General features: G+C 40.0%; 1 protein-coding gene across 1 annotated transcript in view; it reads right to left on the bottom strand.

The window, feature by feature from the left end:
* Positions 1-14236: 14236 nt before the first annotated feature.
* Positions 14237-17048, bottom strand: part of vegfc (vascular endothelial growth factor c) — a 102502-nt gene continuing 99690 nt past the window's right edge. Inside the window, exon 7 of the mRNA XM_085458323.1 lies at positions 14237-14744. Coding sequence (XP_085314449.1) covers positions 14636-14744 — 109 coding nt within the window. The 3' untranslated portion in view covers positions 14237-14635. The remainder of the gene's footprint in view (positions 14745-17048) is intronic.

The raw sequence follows: 17048 nt of genomic DNA, 5'->3' as shown, positions 1-17048 counted from the left end.
ATGAATAAGAATATGGAAGAAGACAGGAGGTCAAGAAAACAAATAGCTAGCACAAGGAGCAATTCTTGATGTTTTATCGTTTGATGAATAAGAACATTACAGTTACTCCATGCGCATCACACCAAAAACATAACAGTTTCTTACTGACGATGACTGGAAATCCTAACATCCATCAGCATGTCAGTAGGAAACAAAAAAAAAATCTTGTTACAGTCTCCTTTACTTTACATTTGCTTTTCCTCACTTCTAACATGAAGTAATCCAGTCAGTGAGATGATGTGAGGAAAAAACAAAAGAAAAGAGCCTTCGCACACATTGACCTACTTTCCCTGCAGATGTACTGATGGGGTTCCCGTTTGTGCTTTGGTAAGAAACATAGTTATATTTGTTGTGTGATGTGCATCTAGTGGTTTGTTATGTTGTAAACTGTTTGGATTTGCTTGAGAATAATCATTGAATAAAATAGCACTGATTGCATCAACTCATTTCGCCGCTCAGTGCACTCAGCCAGAGGAGGAGAATCTGTTTCTGTCGGTCCAATGAACCACCTGTCACCTAGTTCAAACAGGCTCTCCTCCACACATTCCTCATTTATAAAGTGCCTTGCAAACATGAACATTTTGGCTAACGACTGGACTTTGAGTGCAGCTAGCTAAACAGTGACGAGCCACTTACTGCTAAAGGGACAGACAGTGAAAGTGGGCAGTATATCCTCGGTTCCTTAACATAAAGGTCATTGTTGCAGCACTAAAGTGATCCCATTAAACTGATTTTAAGTGTCGTTATTTTCCTCTGAGTTATCCATTATGTCACTAGTTAGCTGACATAAACTAATGTAAGTTTGTTAGCCACAACCAACCAAGCAAATGATGCCACATTCTGTACTGACAGAAGATGGCGCTAAACATGTTTTTAAAGCTTTAATTTTAAGCACTAATTTCTTAAATCCGGCCTCACAGTCAGTTACATCTCAAATTCAAATTCAAATTTTATTTGTCACACACACAATCATACACAGTACAACATGTAGTAAAATGCTTATTGCTGTGCAATGTCCAAACATTATACTACAGTAAAGAAATTTACAGACTTTACAAATTTTTAATTTTAGAAGTTTACAATAAAAAATAAATTACAGTTCGAAAAATTAAAGAGAAAGAGGTAATAGTGGGTGGCTGTAGCTCAGGTGGCAGAGCAGGTCAGCCACTAATCAGAAGGTCTGTGGTTCGATCCCAGGCTGCATGCTAAATATCCTTGGGCAAGATACTAACCCCATGTTGCCTACTGGTGGTGGTCAGAGGGCCCGGTGGCGCCAGTGTCCGGCAGCCTCGCCTCTGTCAGTGCACCCCAGGGCAGCTGTGGCTACAATGTAGCTTGCCATTGCCTGTGTGTGAATGGGTGAATGACTGAATGTAGTGTTTGGGGGACCGCTTTGGGGTCCTTAGGGACTGAGTAACGCGCTATACAAATGCAGGCCATTTACCATTAATAAGAGTTGCTTAATAGAAAAAAAAAAAGTCTAACAGATGTAAAGAATAAATAAAGAATTTAACCTAACAAGTAAAGACTAAACTAAGAGTTACAGGTAAATTATAAGATAAGAAAGTAGAATGTGCAAATAGAAAATTTAAGAAAGAAATCGTAAGAAGTGTGCAAATAAACAGTGTGCATGCGGTGAAGTGATGTATAAGAGTCCAGACTGCCCCTGGTTCAGGGCCCGAATAGCCTGGGGGAAGAAGCTCCTCCTCATTCTCTCTGTTTTTGCCTTAAGGGAGCGGAAGCACTTCCCAGACCTCAACAGTGAGAAGAGTCCATTGCTGGAATGGGAGAAGTCTATCATGATCTTCCTGGCTTCGGTCTTGCACTGTTTAGTGATGATTCAACAGCAGGTCAGGAAGCTCAGAGTGAATGACGCGTTCGGTGGAGTGCACCACTCTTTGAAGAGCTCGTCTGTCCTGCTTGGTGTTGTTCCCAAACCAGGTGCAGATGTCTCCCATTAGGAAGCTCTTGAGGGTGCAGGAGTAGAAGTTCTTGAGCACCTTCAGTGGCAGATGGAAGTCTCTAAGTCTTCTGAGGAAGAAGAGACGCTGGCGGGCTTTCTTGACCAGGGTGTTGATGTGACAAGACCATGACAGGTCCTGAGTGATGTGGACACCCAGGTACTGGAAGCTGTCCACTCTCCACTGGTGCATCGCTGATGCTTTGTACTTAAGTCCACGACCAGCTCCTTCGTCTTGCTGACGTTTAGGAAGAGGTTGTTCTTCTGGCACCAGTTCTCCAGGGAGGCCTTCTCGATATTGTCGGCGATTGGGCCCAGAACAACAGTGTCATCGGCAAACTTGACAATGGAGGTGGTGTCTGTTGTGGCTACACAGTCATAAGTGTGAGTACAGCAGGGGGCTTAAGTGAGATGGAGGTACTGAGTGAGATGGAGGGAGAGACACGTTTTCCCACCCTCACTGATTGTAGTCTGTCTGTGAGGAAGTTGAGGATCCACTGGCATAGTGATGAGCTGAGTCCTAGATCCTACAACTTGGTGAAAAGCTTTGAAGGAATTATTGTGTTGAATACTGAACTGTAGTCCATGAACAGCATCCTAACATAATTGCCAGTGTCCAGGTGAACCATCGTCTGTGGAACGATTAGTCCGGTATGCAAACTGAAGTGGGTCAATGGTGGCAGGAAGTGAAGAAGTGATGTGGTCTCTCACCGGTCTCTCAAAACACTTCATCACTGTTGAAGTCAGTGCTACTGGGCGGTAATCACTGTCGCAAGCGGGTTGTTGTTTCTTAGGAACAAGAACAATGATGGACTGTTTGAAGCATGTGGGAACTGCTGCTTGGGCCAGGGAGAGGTTGAAGATCTCCATGAACACTGGTGCTATCTGGTCAGCGCAGGCTCTCAGGACCCAACCAGGGATTGCATCTGTGTCATTTTTTTGAGAGCAGGGCTCAGTGGTTTAAATTAGCCTTTGTATGTGTAGCATTTCATGGCCCCTTTAAGTACATTCTCATGATTACCTACAGCAATCATGATTTAATTAAAGACTTGTGCACTTCAGTTGAGTTTGAGAGCTTACTACTCATGTGATACATAGCTAATAAGGAGAAAATTATTTTTGTTAAATGAATTTGTCACTAAATCACTCAATCACAACAGATGTGATCATGTCAAAGTTAGCATTAACTGCAAGTGGACAGGGTCTCCTCCTACATCACCTTCTTTGAGGAAAACATGATCCCCTCTAAAACTGTCACCATCTTCCCTAATAACAAACCCTGGGTAACAAAGGAGTTAAAGGGGAAAATAAATAATAATAAGAAGCATCTTCTTCTCTGACTCTGAGCTTTAAAAGGAGGTCAACAGAGATTCCAAGAGAGCCATTAAGCTCGCCAAGCTTAACTACAGAAACACCCAGTGGAACCACCAATCAGCTTGACCTCATTACATGCATCACTCCAGCATTTCTTCACCAGGTTTGAGACCAACATATTTACTTAAATAGCCAATCAAGCTTGGCTATTCTCCAATCAGATTCCAAACCAACGTCGTGGTGAGGGCCCTCAAGAGGACCAAAGCTAATAGTGCACCTGGTGCAGACAACATTAGTGGCCAGGTCCTCAGACACTGCACTGACCCAAGACCCTGAAAAAAAACTTCACCCTGTGGTCCTCACTTCCCTTGTGATGAAAGCCATAGAGAGAATCATGAAAGAACACATCTTCTCTTTTGCCAACTCACAGCTCAGCTGGCTCCAATTTGCATGTCGGACAGGTAGAGGTATCAATTATGTCAAAGCCTTCATCATCGACACCTTTACCCTGGATGACTAGCTCATTCTCTGGAGCCTTGACTTTCTTACAGGCATCATAAAGAGAGTCTGGGTCAAAAAATAGACTCTACTTAAAGGAGTTCAAGTACATGGAGACCATCTTCAACACCCACCTGGGGTTCTCCTCCAACGCTGAGGTGATCCTGAGAAAGTGCACCCAGGGGTTGTACCTCCTTAGAAAACTGCTTTCTCTGTCAGTAATAAAATTCTACTGACCTTCCACTACACTTTCATTGACAGTGTTATCACATTTTCTACTGTCTACTGGTGGATAAAAAAAAAAAAAACTTACACAAGAATGTAAAGCTGTGTTCTAAGATTACTGGACTTCCTCCCCGATTCCTGGCATCTATTTAAGAGCAGCAGGTTTGCGGCCTGGCTGTCCCAATTCTCAAGGACTCCTCCCATGCTCCTTTTCCTTCATTTGAGCAGCTGCCATCTGGTTACAGAGTCCACTGTCCAGCCTCCTGGACCAAGAGGAGAAGAGTGACCTTTGTTCCTCTTTCTGAGAACAGAATGAGTTAAAGCTGTTCACAAGGGTCAATAACAATAAATGGGTGGTTTTAGTGTTGTAGCTGGACAAAGTGTGTGACTTTTTTATTACTTGCCACATCTGTCTCTACTTTATGATTTAAAGTTACTTTTGCAGTTTAATTTTGGATTAAATTTCTGTTTAAATGTGTTTGAATCTAGTTGGTATTTTGTAATGTCAAATATGTATTTGTTTCCATGAACTTATAAATCCATTTAAGTGAATGTTGTAAAAGATCAATAGTATAATCTTGTGGTTTTATTTTATGTTTGATCTGCTTTTTGAAATGGAACAACAGCAAAGAGTCCAGGCTCCATTGAAATTTTTGGTATATATGTTATGTAAGCATAAACTATAAGAGGTCATTCACTTTTAAAAGCGCATGTATATCATGGACATACATACTTGAAGTGTTTCATTCTATTGTTTATCTAAGCAACTGACACACCCAGTACCCCCATTTCCCTCTTACATGGTAGCACTCTCTCTCCCTGTCATTAACACACACTGACAAACACACAAATGTCATAAGTCAAAGAGGATTTTCAATGGCAGGAAGGGAGTGGGATTGTTAATACTGGACTTTACAGTAATATATGGTGTGAACAACTTTCTCTTCCACCAAGTACAGAAAGTCTAACTCCCCTCTACACACACACACAATCACAAATGCGCGCACACAAGCACACACACAGACATACACAATCACAAATGCTGTGTGCCAACATCTTATCGCTTCATCAGCAGACCTGGGTAGTTCCATTAGCTTCCTTCCCTATTATGCTATTATGGAGAGTCATGTTTACGTTTGTGTATGAGTTGTGTGCACTGCGCTGTTTGCTGGAGCCTCTACAATTGTCCCACCTTTACTTCCTGGAAACTACAACAAAAGCAAATTTATAAAACAAAAATACCAGAATCTAATCCCTAAGATATCCAAAAGAAAAACATAACATATAGACCACTTTTCACGTTTTCATTTATTATTTAATTTATTCATTGCTCAGAAGGCACTTTGAGACCTGTTCATAGTTTGGTGGGACAAACGCACACACCTTTTTCACACCAAAATTAGTGAATCTGTGCAGGTGTTTTGAGCACTGGTTACTGCTTTATTTGCTGTTTGATTTGTGATCACTTTAGCTAAGGGCAGGTCATTTACTAATCGGAAGGTTGGTGGTTTAATCCCTGGATGCTCCAGTGTCCAGTCTGGATGCCTAAGTGTCTAAGTGATAGTGACTTCCAAGTTGCTCTCTGATGCTTTCATTAGAGTATAAATGCGTGTGAATGTTAGAAAAACCTTAGGTGTAGAAAAAAGTGCTTATATGAATGGGTGTGGATAAGGTACGTTGTATAAAGCACTTTGGGTACTCAAGTAGAAAAGTGCTATATAAGAAGCAGTCCATTTACCTTTTGATTTCACAAATTATCTGAAAAACAGGGTCTATCAATGAAAAAAATAGCAGTGAGACCAGAACAATAGTAGTCATTAAGAGATATTTTCAAAATGTATTTTATTTAAATCTTTTCTAACTTGTGATGATGGAAGTAAGTATAATATACATAAACTCCTAATAATATTTGGGTTCTCTGTTTATGTCTGTTTTTTGACTAAGATTTGGCTGTAAAGAGTTTTTTTTTTTTTTTTAATTTATCTAATGTTTTAGTTGCATACAACAATTCTTGTTTGTGCAAGAAATACATCATTAGTACAAATACTTCACTATTGTACTTAAATAGAACTTTCAGGTATCTGTACTTTCCTTTAGTCTTTTTTTGTCTGACAACTTTTTACTTTTACTCCCTACATTTTTAAACAGTGTGTGCCATAGTCAGGGGTTAAAGTGGGCCGGTATTTTTGTTTTGTTTTTGTTTTTTTCTTTGGCACAACACCGGCACTGGACTCCAGGTTAAAGTTGCAGTTGCGGTACTTCAGCCTCTAGCCAGCCATATAGAAGATGAGCAAGCATAAAGGTGGCAGATGATTTCAAATTTAAGGTTTTTATCAGGTCAACAAACATCAGCAAACACACAAACTGTGTGCAGTTTGATATACATTTTATTTAGATTTTATACATTGATTAATGACCTGCAGAATCTCATCATATTAAGTGATTCATAATTGTCATTTTATGCTTTCTCCATCTCTAAAGTGATGACATCCTTGCATTACATACTTTAGGTTCATTTTCTGCAGGCAGGTTTCTGACAGAGAACAGGCAGATTTACACTATAACATGCAGCGTTCTATAGATGGACACATAAAGAAATGAAAAATTACATGTATGTGCTAACTTTCTAAACACTTTGTTACATTTATGATAAAGTAGATTAAACACATTTATGTCGGCCTTGGCTCATAGTTCTTGTCTGTAAATTAACTTTGTCTGTGTGTGTTTCAGGTCCTGCACTCTCAAAGACTGAATGAACCAGCATTGCAGCCTTGGGTCATGGTGAGCATCACAGGGAAGGTCGAAGCCGCCCACTGCACCTGTAAGGCCGGAGTCGCGGAGACCTGCATCCATGTCACTGCTCTTCTGTTTAATGTAGAAGCCGTGTAAATAATTTGCATTTACTGAATATGTACTGACTGAGTCCCACTGTTCAAAAGTTGAATAAAGAAACAAACAAATGTGTGCCTCTTTTTTTTTTTTTTTTTTTTATTAAAACAATTTTATAGAACATCACATCAGTTACAGTGTAGAATCCATGTCATTTATAGTTTACAAATGACAAAATGTTTACACAAAATCATGACAGTGTTTACATGATATCACCCACTACTAACATTTCATTGGCTGGTTTGCTGCAATAATGCCAAATAATTAGCAACTCTATAAATAGGAGGTAGTTCTGCAAAATCACTCAGTTTGTTCTAATTTGCTATGAGCTCAGAGCGCATCACAAATAAAACTAATAGGCTATAAAAAGTGATATGAACATATTTAGAACTTACCGGAATGAAAATGTCTGGAGCACCAACAGATATTTGGAGATGGAAGAGAACTGCACGTCAGCTCGTCTCACAGCTGCTATCCAGGCTAGACGCCTTCGTTTGGTAACATCGATACACGAGCTGCGTCATGTTGCTTCCAGGTTGGGAAAGAATGAAAAGACAAACCCTTTTCAAGCTTATTCTCTTGCTGGTCGTGCGATCGAACATTGCAGCCGACCACACAGCAAATACAAACCATGGCTGTTGCGTGTCTTCACTCCTTTTTCGCTTGCGCTTTGTTTAGACCCCCAAAATGGCGGATCGGGCCAAAATCCTTTCCACGCCCACCCCCGTGACATCACGCTCCAAAGCCCTATAATGTATGCAAATAGACCCTGTGCACGAGAAAATGCTAACTTCCTGGTTTGAGACCGGATGTGGGGTTGTACATTTTCGGTAGCTTTACTTTGCGGTCAATCACTACTGCGAAGATATCCTCCAAAATCATGTCCAAAACTCGAAAACGGAAAGATCGCGTTAAGTTGCAAAGAGCAGAAGGTGGGAACACTCACCACTGTTGTGTCAAAAAATCTAATGATCAGTTTTGACGTTTAAAGCGTTTAGATCGATCAGTTGTTTACATCACTCAACACAAGCAGAACTGCATCACTGCAGCAGAAGACACATCGTCCACATTCAGAAGCACATCTCTGTGTAGTGACTGGTCTCATGATTTAAACAGGCAAATGTTCAGCGTTCAAACTACAGGTGAAGAATAGTCAAACCAGATGTTTCCCCCGTTATGTCGAGATCAGCTCGTCAAGTACACACCTACACAGCATGTTAACAAACCCTGAAAAAAAGCCACACAAAAATGAATGATTGCTGGTAACGGTTTCTATACATTAGTATTTACGAAGGCTATGTTGTGACTTACCTTCAAAATTACAGCGGTTCACCTTTCACCTCGCTGTTTCGCAGATTTTTTAGTGCAAGTTTGCATGCTTATTTTTTTTTACATCACATTGCGTCCTGCGTCCTGATCGCTGCAGACGATCTCCTCCGTGACGTCTCTCCTGTACAGTACAGAATCGCTGCATCGATCTCTGGCAGTGTGACTCTGAAGTGCAGTACTGTATGTCCACGATGTCCATGAAACGTTTTGCACCGTCAAAAAATAAAATTGGCTACTTGATTTCACCTATCACTGGTTGTTTTTAGGACATAACACCCGCGATACACGAGGGACAGCTGAGAAATATAACATTTGAATCCCTTTTCTCTTTTGCTCTGAGGCGCGGGGGAAAAAATATCGACAAGTCGATGAACATCATTTACAGAGATATTGGATAAATGCCCGAGACATCTATAGAAATGTAAATCACTGCTTGATTCATTCATTTGCTTAATTTGTTTTGGACCGTAAACAGGGCGCGAATAGGACACCGGAAACAAAGCTCCCCACAGGAGTTTCCGCACCGGAAGTAGCATATGCTAACGTGCGCATAGTCTATACATGCGGGTCGAAATTCTCTCTCTCGCCATTACCATCAGATAGCTATCTGATGGTAATGGCATCCTCCACCGATTTGCTCTGTAAGCAAACTGTTGTGGGTTAGGGGAGGAGGGTAGACAGTCTCTGATGGTGCTGACACACTATCTGCTCAAGGTACTTCATGACTAAAGACATGAGGGCTATAGGTCTGTAGTCATCAAGGCTGTCTATGCCAGTCTTTTTGGGAATGATGGTGAAGGCCTTCAGAGAGGTGGAGACCGTCTTCTTCCCTGCCAGTTGGTTGCGAGTTTGAGGCTGCTGTTGGGGTTTGGGGGGTTCTGTCCTTTGTAGTTAGTGAAAGTTTGGATACCTCTCCACACCTGGCGGGGGGTTGTTGTCAGTGAGGAGTCCCTCTGGCCTCCTTGGCCTGTTTGATGCTCTTACTCAGATTGGCTTTGGCAAAATGTTGTGCAGAGAACTTTTCCTCAGCCTGAAGGCTGAGTTGCGAGTTCTGATCACTGTCTGGACTTCACTCGTCATCCAAGGTTTTCGGTTAGGAAAAACCCAGATGGTTTTTGTCAGTGTTACATTTTCTACACAACACTTAATGTAGAAAAGGACAGACTGAGTGAATGTCTGCAGGTCCTGCTGTTCACAGACGGACCATTCTGTCAGATCGAAACAGTCCTGTAGTTGGAGGAGAGCATCATCTGGCCATCTTTTAATGACCCTGTTTCTTGGAGGATTTTGTTTCCTGAGGGAGATGTAGGCAGGGATGAGGAGCAGTGAGAGGTGGTCAGATTGTCCCAGGTTGGGGAGGAGTGTCTCTCTGAAGCGACCAACATGTCACTTAACATGTTGGTGGAGTTTGGGGAGTACAGGTTTTAACCATACCTTAATATATCCCCTGGAACAATATGGATGCCCTCTGGGTGCTCTCTTTGCTGTTTGCTGATGATAAGTTGGAGGTGATTGAGTCAGGTGAGCTTAAGTCAGGTGAGCAGTGACTGTCTATATTTCTTCTATTATGGCACCAGTCCTGAAGCACATAAGCACAGAGCCTACCACCCCTTCCCTTACTGGTTTCTTTGTTGCAGTCCTGGCAGTGTAATGTCCAGCCCAGTAACTCCATTAATGGCCTGCGGATGTTTGGATGGATTTTGAATTTAGTTACAATCAGTAGACTTCGAGACAAAGCACAAAGCGGTTGTACTAAATCTCTAATTGTAGCTCCTCGTTTTGTTTGCGAGGGTTCTGGCGTCGGTGAGGAAGATGGAGGCAGGGATTTGTGCTGTTATTTTTGCAGCTGGATGCAATAGCCAGCTCTGCATCCTCACTTTTGTTTCCTCTTCCTGCACCATCTGCGCTGCTTGCTGTTCCCGACAATAACCCACAGAGCATTAGTTAAGAGTGCTGTGCAGCTGCATACATCCATACAGAACCAAAATATGTGTGCCAAGAGAGCTGAAATCGGGATACTGACAAGATGATGGGACAATATGAAGCATTGCCCTGGTTATTGAAAAGCAGATTGTCCTGGATGATGTCTGTGACTTTCAAACTGTATTTGCCCTTTTGTTTGGACTCATCTATGCACTTAATGTGGACTATCCAGAGGACTTTTGAAGTAATTCAAAGGGTGTTCATTGGTCTTGGTACCCATTGCTCTGCCTGGGTTAAGACGTTAAAGATAACAAAGCCTGTTCTCATGCTGGATTTTTTTCTTTTCTTTTTGTTTTACTGACCAAGTGATATGATTTGACTGTGACTTGGTCAATAAAGTAATGATGAAATCTTAGTGCATACACTGCAGTTATTTATTCTATGTTCATTCTAGAATGGAAAAAAAGCAATATCTGACTAATATTTCAGAAATGTCCCATTTTGATATTGTAAAGATAAAACATATTGGTAATGGCATTTTTATTTGGTATCTTAGCAGTTCTTGTTGAGGTAATATCTTTTTAACTTTGTTGCAGAGCTTTTCATGTGCACTACACTGAAGGGTAAAATATTAAAGTTTTATTCAGGAATGGTCAGTCACGCTACCTGTGGTCTTTGAGCAACTTCGTTTTGTTGTCAGATCATCCAGGGTTAGGATACAGTTAGATGCGATAATATATACGACATACGATACCATTTCAATGGAATGTAGTTACTAGAGAACGAGTGTGAAATAAATCAGGAAGTCCAAAATAGTTACTGGGCCTGAATTATTATGTAATAAGTTGTTCATAATTGTCTCTTTCTTCTTAAATGTAATTCCAACACAGAAAAATACAGAAAAGTAACTGTTGACTTTGAAGTTATTATTGAAGTACTTATGAAAGATCCAACAACTAGGAGGAGGCTCCTAATTCATACCCCTTCTTTAGTAGATGTGTATTTGCTTATTGTAACATGCTAGCCGATATGTCTGGTTCTGCGTTCAGGATGTATTAGAATTTAATGTTGGGTTTTTTGTTGTTGTTTTGCTTTCATGTACTATCAAATAGGTGTTCTTAGGTTGTTGGGTTTTTTTTTATTCACTTTACATGGCAGAACTTTAGGGGTGACACAGGACTTTGTATTGCTAGAAAAACTCATTTTAAGGATGTATGTAGACCTAATAGAAATGGTATTTTTGGTTTACAGAAAAGTTTGCAAATTTTGATATTTAAAAGCCCATTGTGGAAAACTTTTCATGGTCCTTTTGTTTCAGCTTGTCCACAGCAAAACTGTACAGTTTCTAACTAAAAAATAAGGGCAACACAGCAAAAGATTTTTGAATATACTTAACTATCGAGCAGTGAAGCTAAACTAACAAAATACTTTAAGTTAAAAGTAATGTTCTCTTAACTAAAAATATGCAGTGCTGTTGTCGCATGTTGTCAATTTCTATACTATATATATATATATATATATATATATATATATATATATATATATATACTATATATATATAGTTCAGTCATAATGTTATGCCACATTTTTTATTTTTTAAACTTAAGTCGACACAACATTATAGCCCTTACTGGAGTGAACTCAAAAATCCTTTGTTGCTTTGCTTTTTTAACTTTATTCAAACTTTCTTCTACAGTGTTGTACAGTGTTGCTACAAAAGAATGGATCAGTGTTTAGGTTCGAGAGGTAGGCATTAAAGGTGTGAGATTACAAGGAAATAACTGGAGGCTTTGACAGTGTTTGTAACACTCACTATATTTTGCAATGCAGGAGCACAATAAACAACTTAGAAGACTACATTTACTGGGTAAAAATGAACGGTGATTCCAAACCAAATCAAATGTAAAAAAATTTTTAAATGCCACTACAAAGTAGGTATGGGTAGGATTTATACAAATAAAAACGTAATAACACAAGTTCTTTAAGTCTGTTCTCTCAAGTTCAAATTCGCTTCTTTACACTCAACTCCGGTCCAGTCAATACTTAGTCTGGCAACTTAGAAGAGGCCAGCATTGCGTTATTATCTTCTCCAAGATGCAGAGTATTCAGTATACCCAATGGTATTCGTCGTCAATGATGTGTAGGCTTCGTTTGCGTGGCCGGGGAGAGGGAGGTCTGGGCTTCTCTGCTTAGGGTGCTCCCGGAACCTAGCCCCGGATAAGGGGAAGAAGATGGATGGATGGATGGATGGATAAATAAAATTGAATTGACTTCAACATTTAATATGCTAACTGAGGTCTGCGTTTTTTTTTTAATGTAACTCTTGGGTTTTTGGAAGTTCCTTTGCTAATAGTAAATAATTTATACTTTATTTTTAATCAAAGATAAAATAAAAGTTAAATGAAAAATGAACTGAGTAATGAAAAGTATTCTTTCTGGATTTCGTGTGCATAGACATGATCCAGCTTTGACCTAGGTAGATTAGTGTATGTGTAATGCTGCAAGAATATGAAAGATAAGACAAGAGAAATGGTATTAAGTGTCGCAATTGTTGAACATAGAACAATACTTCAAATGTGATTTTGCTCATAGTTAATTGATGCTTAGTTGCTTAATCTAGATCAGAGAATAACCAGGTATAGATTTAACAGATATAACAAAAAAGAGAAATACAGTAATGACTCTAGGATAGGCCTCACACTGAGTCTGTGTGAAGACGGCCTTGGAAGGATGGGCGGGGTGATTGAGCGACACCAAAGAGCCACTAATCTAAAACAATGTATGACTTTTTAAATGTATGTATTTTAATAAAAGAAATTGTATTGAGCATATTGTGATCAACAAACTCAGTTTCAAAGACAAGTAAAAGAAAGTATTGTTATATAACTAGATTAAAAGGAGATTATGTAGAAATCGATTTTCATGTGAGAATGAACTGAGGATAGATCTAATTGAAGATAAATTGTATGAGCTTAATGAAACATGAAGTAAAATATAATATTATGTGACTAAATGTTCGGATAACGGAATTTTCTATGTTAAGAAAAACATAGAAAAGAAGAAAATGTGATTATGTGATTTTAAAATGTAAACTTTGTTTTAAATTATGCATGCGGAAAAGTCAGATAGTCAGATTATAAGGTGTGGCTGGAAATCAGGTGATTAGATGTGATTGGATATCATCATAGGTGAGGTGTCAACTCAGAGGATGTGACATCCAGTTAGAAAGCAGGGAGAAAAGATGACCAGGTATAAAACTTTGTGCAGAAGAGATAAGTGGTTCTTCCCTTCATTTTCTGTAAAATGAGCATTTCAGACGATTGGACCTAATATGTTGACAGTTTGAAATGAAAGCCGAGCCCCAGAGGCAATCCCTGCCCAAACTGTGAACCTGCAAATTGGCTTTTTCTCTGCTCATTTTTTATAGAATCAAGAGGATTTGGATTTCTAAATAACAGAAAAGACAGAGATAAGTGTGATCCTCCTCACAAGATCTACTCAGAGTACGTTGATTAGATACGGGCAGAATAAATGCCATTGCCAGAGTATACAGTTTACATTTCATTTCTGTGTAAACGGCTCAAACAACTGCTCTGTAAAATATCTACATAATATCTATCAAACATGCCTTGCATCCTCAGAGTCACTAGCTGCAGCTATTGTAATTGGAAAAACATGGTTCTTGATCATAATGTCTGTGTTTAGACATTGTAACAATAACACAGCGCTGCCACTATGGTTTGCCAGAGAGCTTATTTGTGGAGTTTGAGTGTTCTCACTGGAACAGTGTGGACTTCTTCCGGGTATCCTCCCATAGGACATTCATGCTATGTAATTTAAAATTACCAGTTACTATGAACATTTAAGGCTGTCTGTCTGTTTGTGTTAGCCCAGCAATAAACTGGTGATCTGTTCTGCTGTGAAAGCTGAGATAACAGACTGGATAACAACCTAAATTAACAATATATAACATTCAGTATACTTTATTTCACATATATATTTTATATGATACAAAAATACTGATCGGTGTATTTTTATGAAAAATACAGAAATTGCAAGAAAGTTGAAAAATAACCTTTAATAAATTATATAATCAATATCTGACATAAGAATACTGCGACATAATTGATACAAAAACCCCTCAAATATTTTAAGAGAAATTACTTAGACAGTATCTTAGAAAAAGTGTCTTTCCTTCCAATGTTCATCTCAGATCAGTCTCCCATAAAAATATCTTTATATCAAAATCAGTGCATTTATCACCTTCAACTCATCAGTTTCCCATATCTTCATCCTAATCACTAAGGTTTCGCCACATTTTTTAGGGCCCACACACGTAGCTGCCCCCACATCTAATAGGGATACTTATGACCAGTAGATCTGAGGAGAATGGGTGATAAATAGTTTTTTTGTTTTTTAAGTTTAATATAATCTTGTTAATGTCCCATAGCATGGAGGTTAGTCTATCCTTCTCCAGTGGGATGGAACGCAGCGACATATTTCATCGCTGAAGAAGAAATCTGGTTCACACCTTCGCCTTCTTACTTCACAGGAAGGCCTGACGCAACTGCAATGAAAAAAAAAAAAAGACAGGACAGGATTAGCTTCAAAACCACTAACAGTCCAGTGTAGGTCAGGATATGTATTGTACAGTTTTAGTTAGCTGTTTACATACACTCATAGGCATATATCATGCCTATATATACAGATACATATATATATAGATATATATATAGATATATGTATATATACACATATATACAACAGGGCTCGCAAAATCGCTAGCCCGACGTCCCGGGGCTAGCGATTTTTCCAGTCAGGCTACCAAAATCTATCTCTGCCCTGCCCGTCGGCCTATCATAGGAAGGAAAAATATATGTCAATGCTTTTGCATTCTTTCGGAAATGTAGCTGGGTAATTATGTCATTGGCATCGGTGAGCCACTGTCAATATGTGACATATTGAAATCGCGTTTGAATTTGCGCTTGTTTTTTGCTTTCACTTTGCAATCGCGCGAACTGTGTATAGAGAGCGACAGCACTGATCTGTGAGTGATGATAATTTGTGCACCAATTCCTCTGACATCGTCTTATCAATCGTTAGCTTACTATGCAAACATGACAAGTGAAATCTCCCGCAGCTTAAACATGTGAGAGGTTGATTGCGCAGAGAATCGCTGAGCATTATGTGAGTGCGTGTGTGTAAAAGCAGCAGCATATATATTTTAGTTCTGCTGAGCCAAATAAGACAGGTCAGGGTGAAGAAGTGACAGCCAAAGAAAAGCTTACCACAAAACGGAGAAGTTATGACAAATCAGACTATAAGGCAAAAAGAAAGTGCAGCTTTATGGTTTCATGGACAAAAGAATTTCTGTGGCTGCGATATGACAAGCTAAATAACCAGGGCTGCACATAAGTGGTCCACAGGTGCGCATTCGCTGTCAAAATAAAAAACGCGCACAAGATAAGAAGTTGCAACGCGTGTTTGTATACATAGGATTTTCTGGAGGAGGACAGACATTTGTTTAGAACTCTTAAAGATGTCGAAGAAGCTCCTTTAAGCAATTACTGTGATGTTCCTCCACCTCCAAAGAAATGTCAGGAGTCCGAACCACAAAAGAAGCGCGTATTCTCGGAAAAGTGGTTGCAGGAGGTGAGCTGGCTTCAAACAAATGATGAACGCACAGAGATTTGGTGCAGAATGTGCCCTGAAAATCCCACTCTAGCGGACAAAAACAGTGCTTTTTATATGGACGCAAACTCGCGTTGCAACTTCTTATCTGGTGCGCGTCTTTTATTTTGACAGCAAATGCGCACACGCGGACCACTTATGTGCACCCGTGTAAATAACATAATGTTCTGCCGAGTGTGTTGTTGGTTTTCCCTCGATTTCTCGATATTTCATTTTCTTATCGTTGCACAAAATTATACCGGTATTACCGTGAACTGTATGATATAGCCCAGCCCTACTGACTACGGATACTGACTACAGAATGGAGCAGTTGTCAGCCAGCTCCTCTACATGAATGACATCGAGCTGTATACCAAGAGTGAACATCGATTCAGTGATATAACCTACTAGGATCTACAGCAATAAAATTGGAATGTCGGACTGAAGAATTGTAGTCAGATGGTAACGAAGAGAGGGAACATAGTCTGAGGGGATTGCACTACCAGACTGAAGGATTGGAAACATCGAGGACAGCTACAAGTACCTGGGAATACCACAGGCAAATGGGAACCACAAAGAGGCTACTAAGAAAGCCACAACCACCAAGTACCTGCAGAGGGTTAGGCAAGTCCTGAGGAGTCAGTTGAATGGGAAGAAAAAGATCTGGGCAATCAACACCTGCGTCCTGCTGGTGATCAGGTACCCTGCTGGGATGATAGCCTGGCCGAAGGAGGAGATAGAAGCCACTGACATCAAGAGAAGGAAGTTCCTTACCACCCATGGAGAGTGTCACCCCATAAGAAATGGAAGGACTAGTGAGTCTCAGAACCACTGTTCAGGATGAGACAACAAACATCCATGAAGATCACCACAATCGGCTGTGTGCTTAGTAAATACCTCAGGCAGCAGAAACCTGAGAAATAAGAGAAGCAAGGAGAAGAACCATCATAGAAGGACAGGCCCTTGCACGGTATGTACCACCAGCTGATATAGGAAATAACTGACATCCAGAAATCCTACCAGTGGCTGAACAAAGCTGGACTGAAAGATAGCGCGTAGGGACTAACTATGGTAGAACAGGAACAAGCTCTGAGCACAAGATCCATCGACACTGGGATCCACCCAGCAGGGCGCAAGATGCTTGCAGGCAGGAAATACATGGAATGCCATAACCAAGTGGCTGGCATAACATCTGTGCCGA

The sequence above is a fragment of the Copadichromis virginalis genome, linkage group LG6 (assembly GCF_057382275.1).
Source record: "Copadichromis virginalis isolate Kocher_CV1m ecotype Utaka linkage group LG6, C_Virginalis_male_GT1.1, whole genome shotgun sequence".
Taxonomy (NCBI): Eukaryota; Metazoa; Chordata; class Actinopteri; order Cichliformes; family Cichlidae; genus Copadichromis; species Copadichromis virginalis.
Note: the sequence above shows the minus strand (reverse complement) of the source record. Positions and strands in the feature narration are given on the sequence as shown.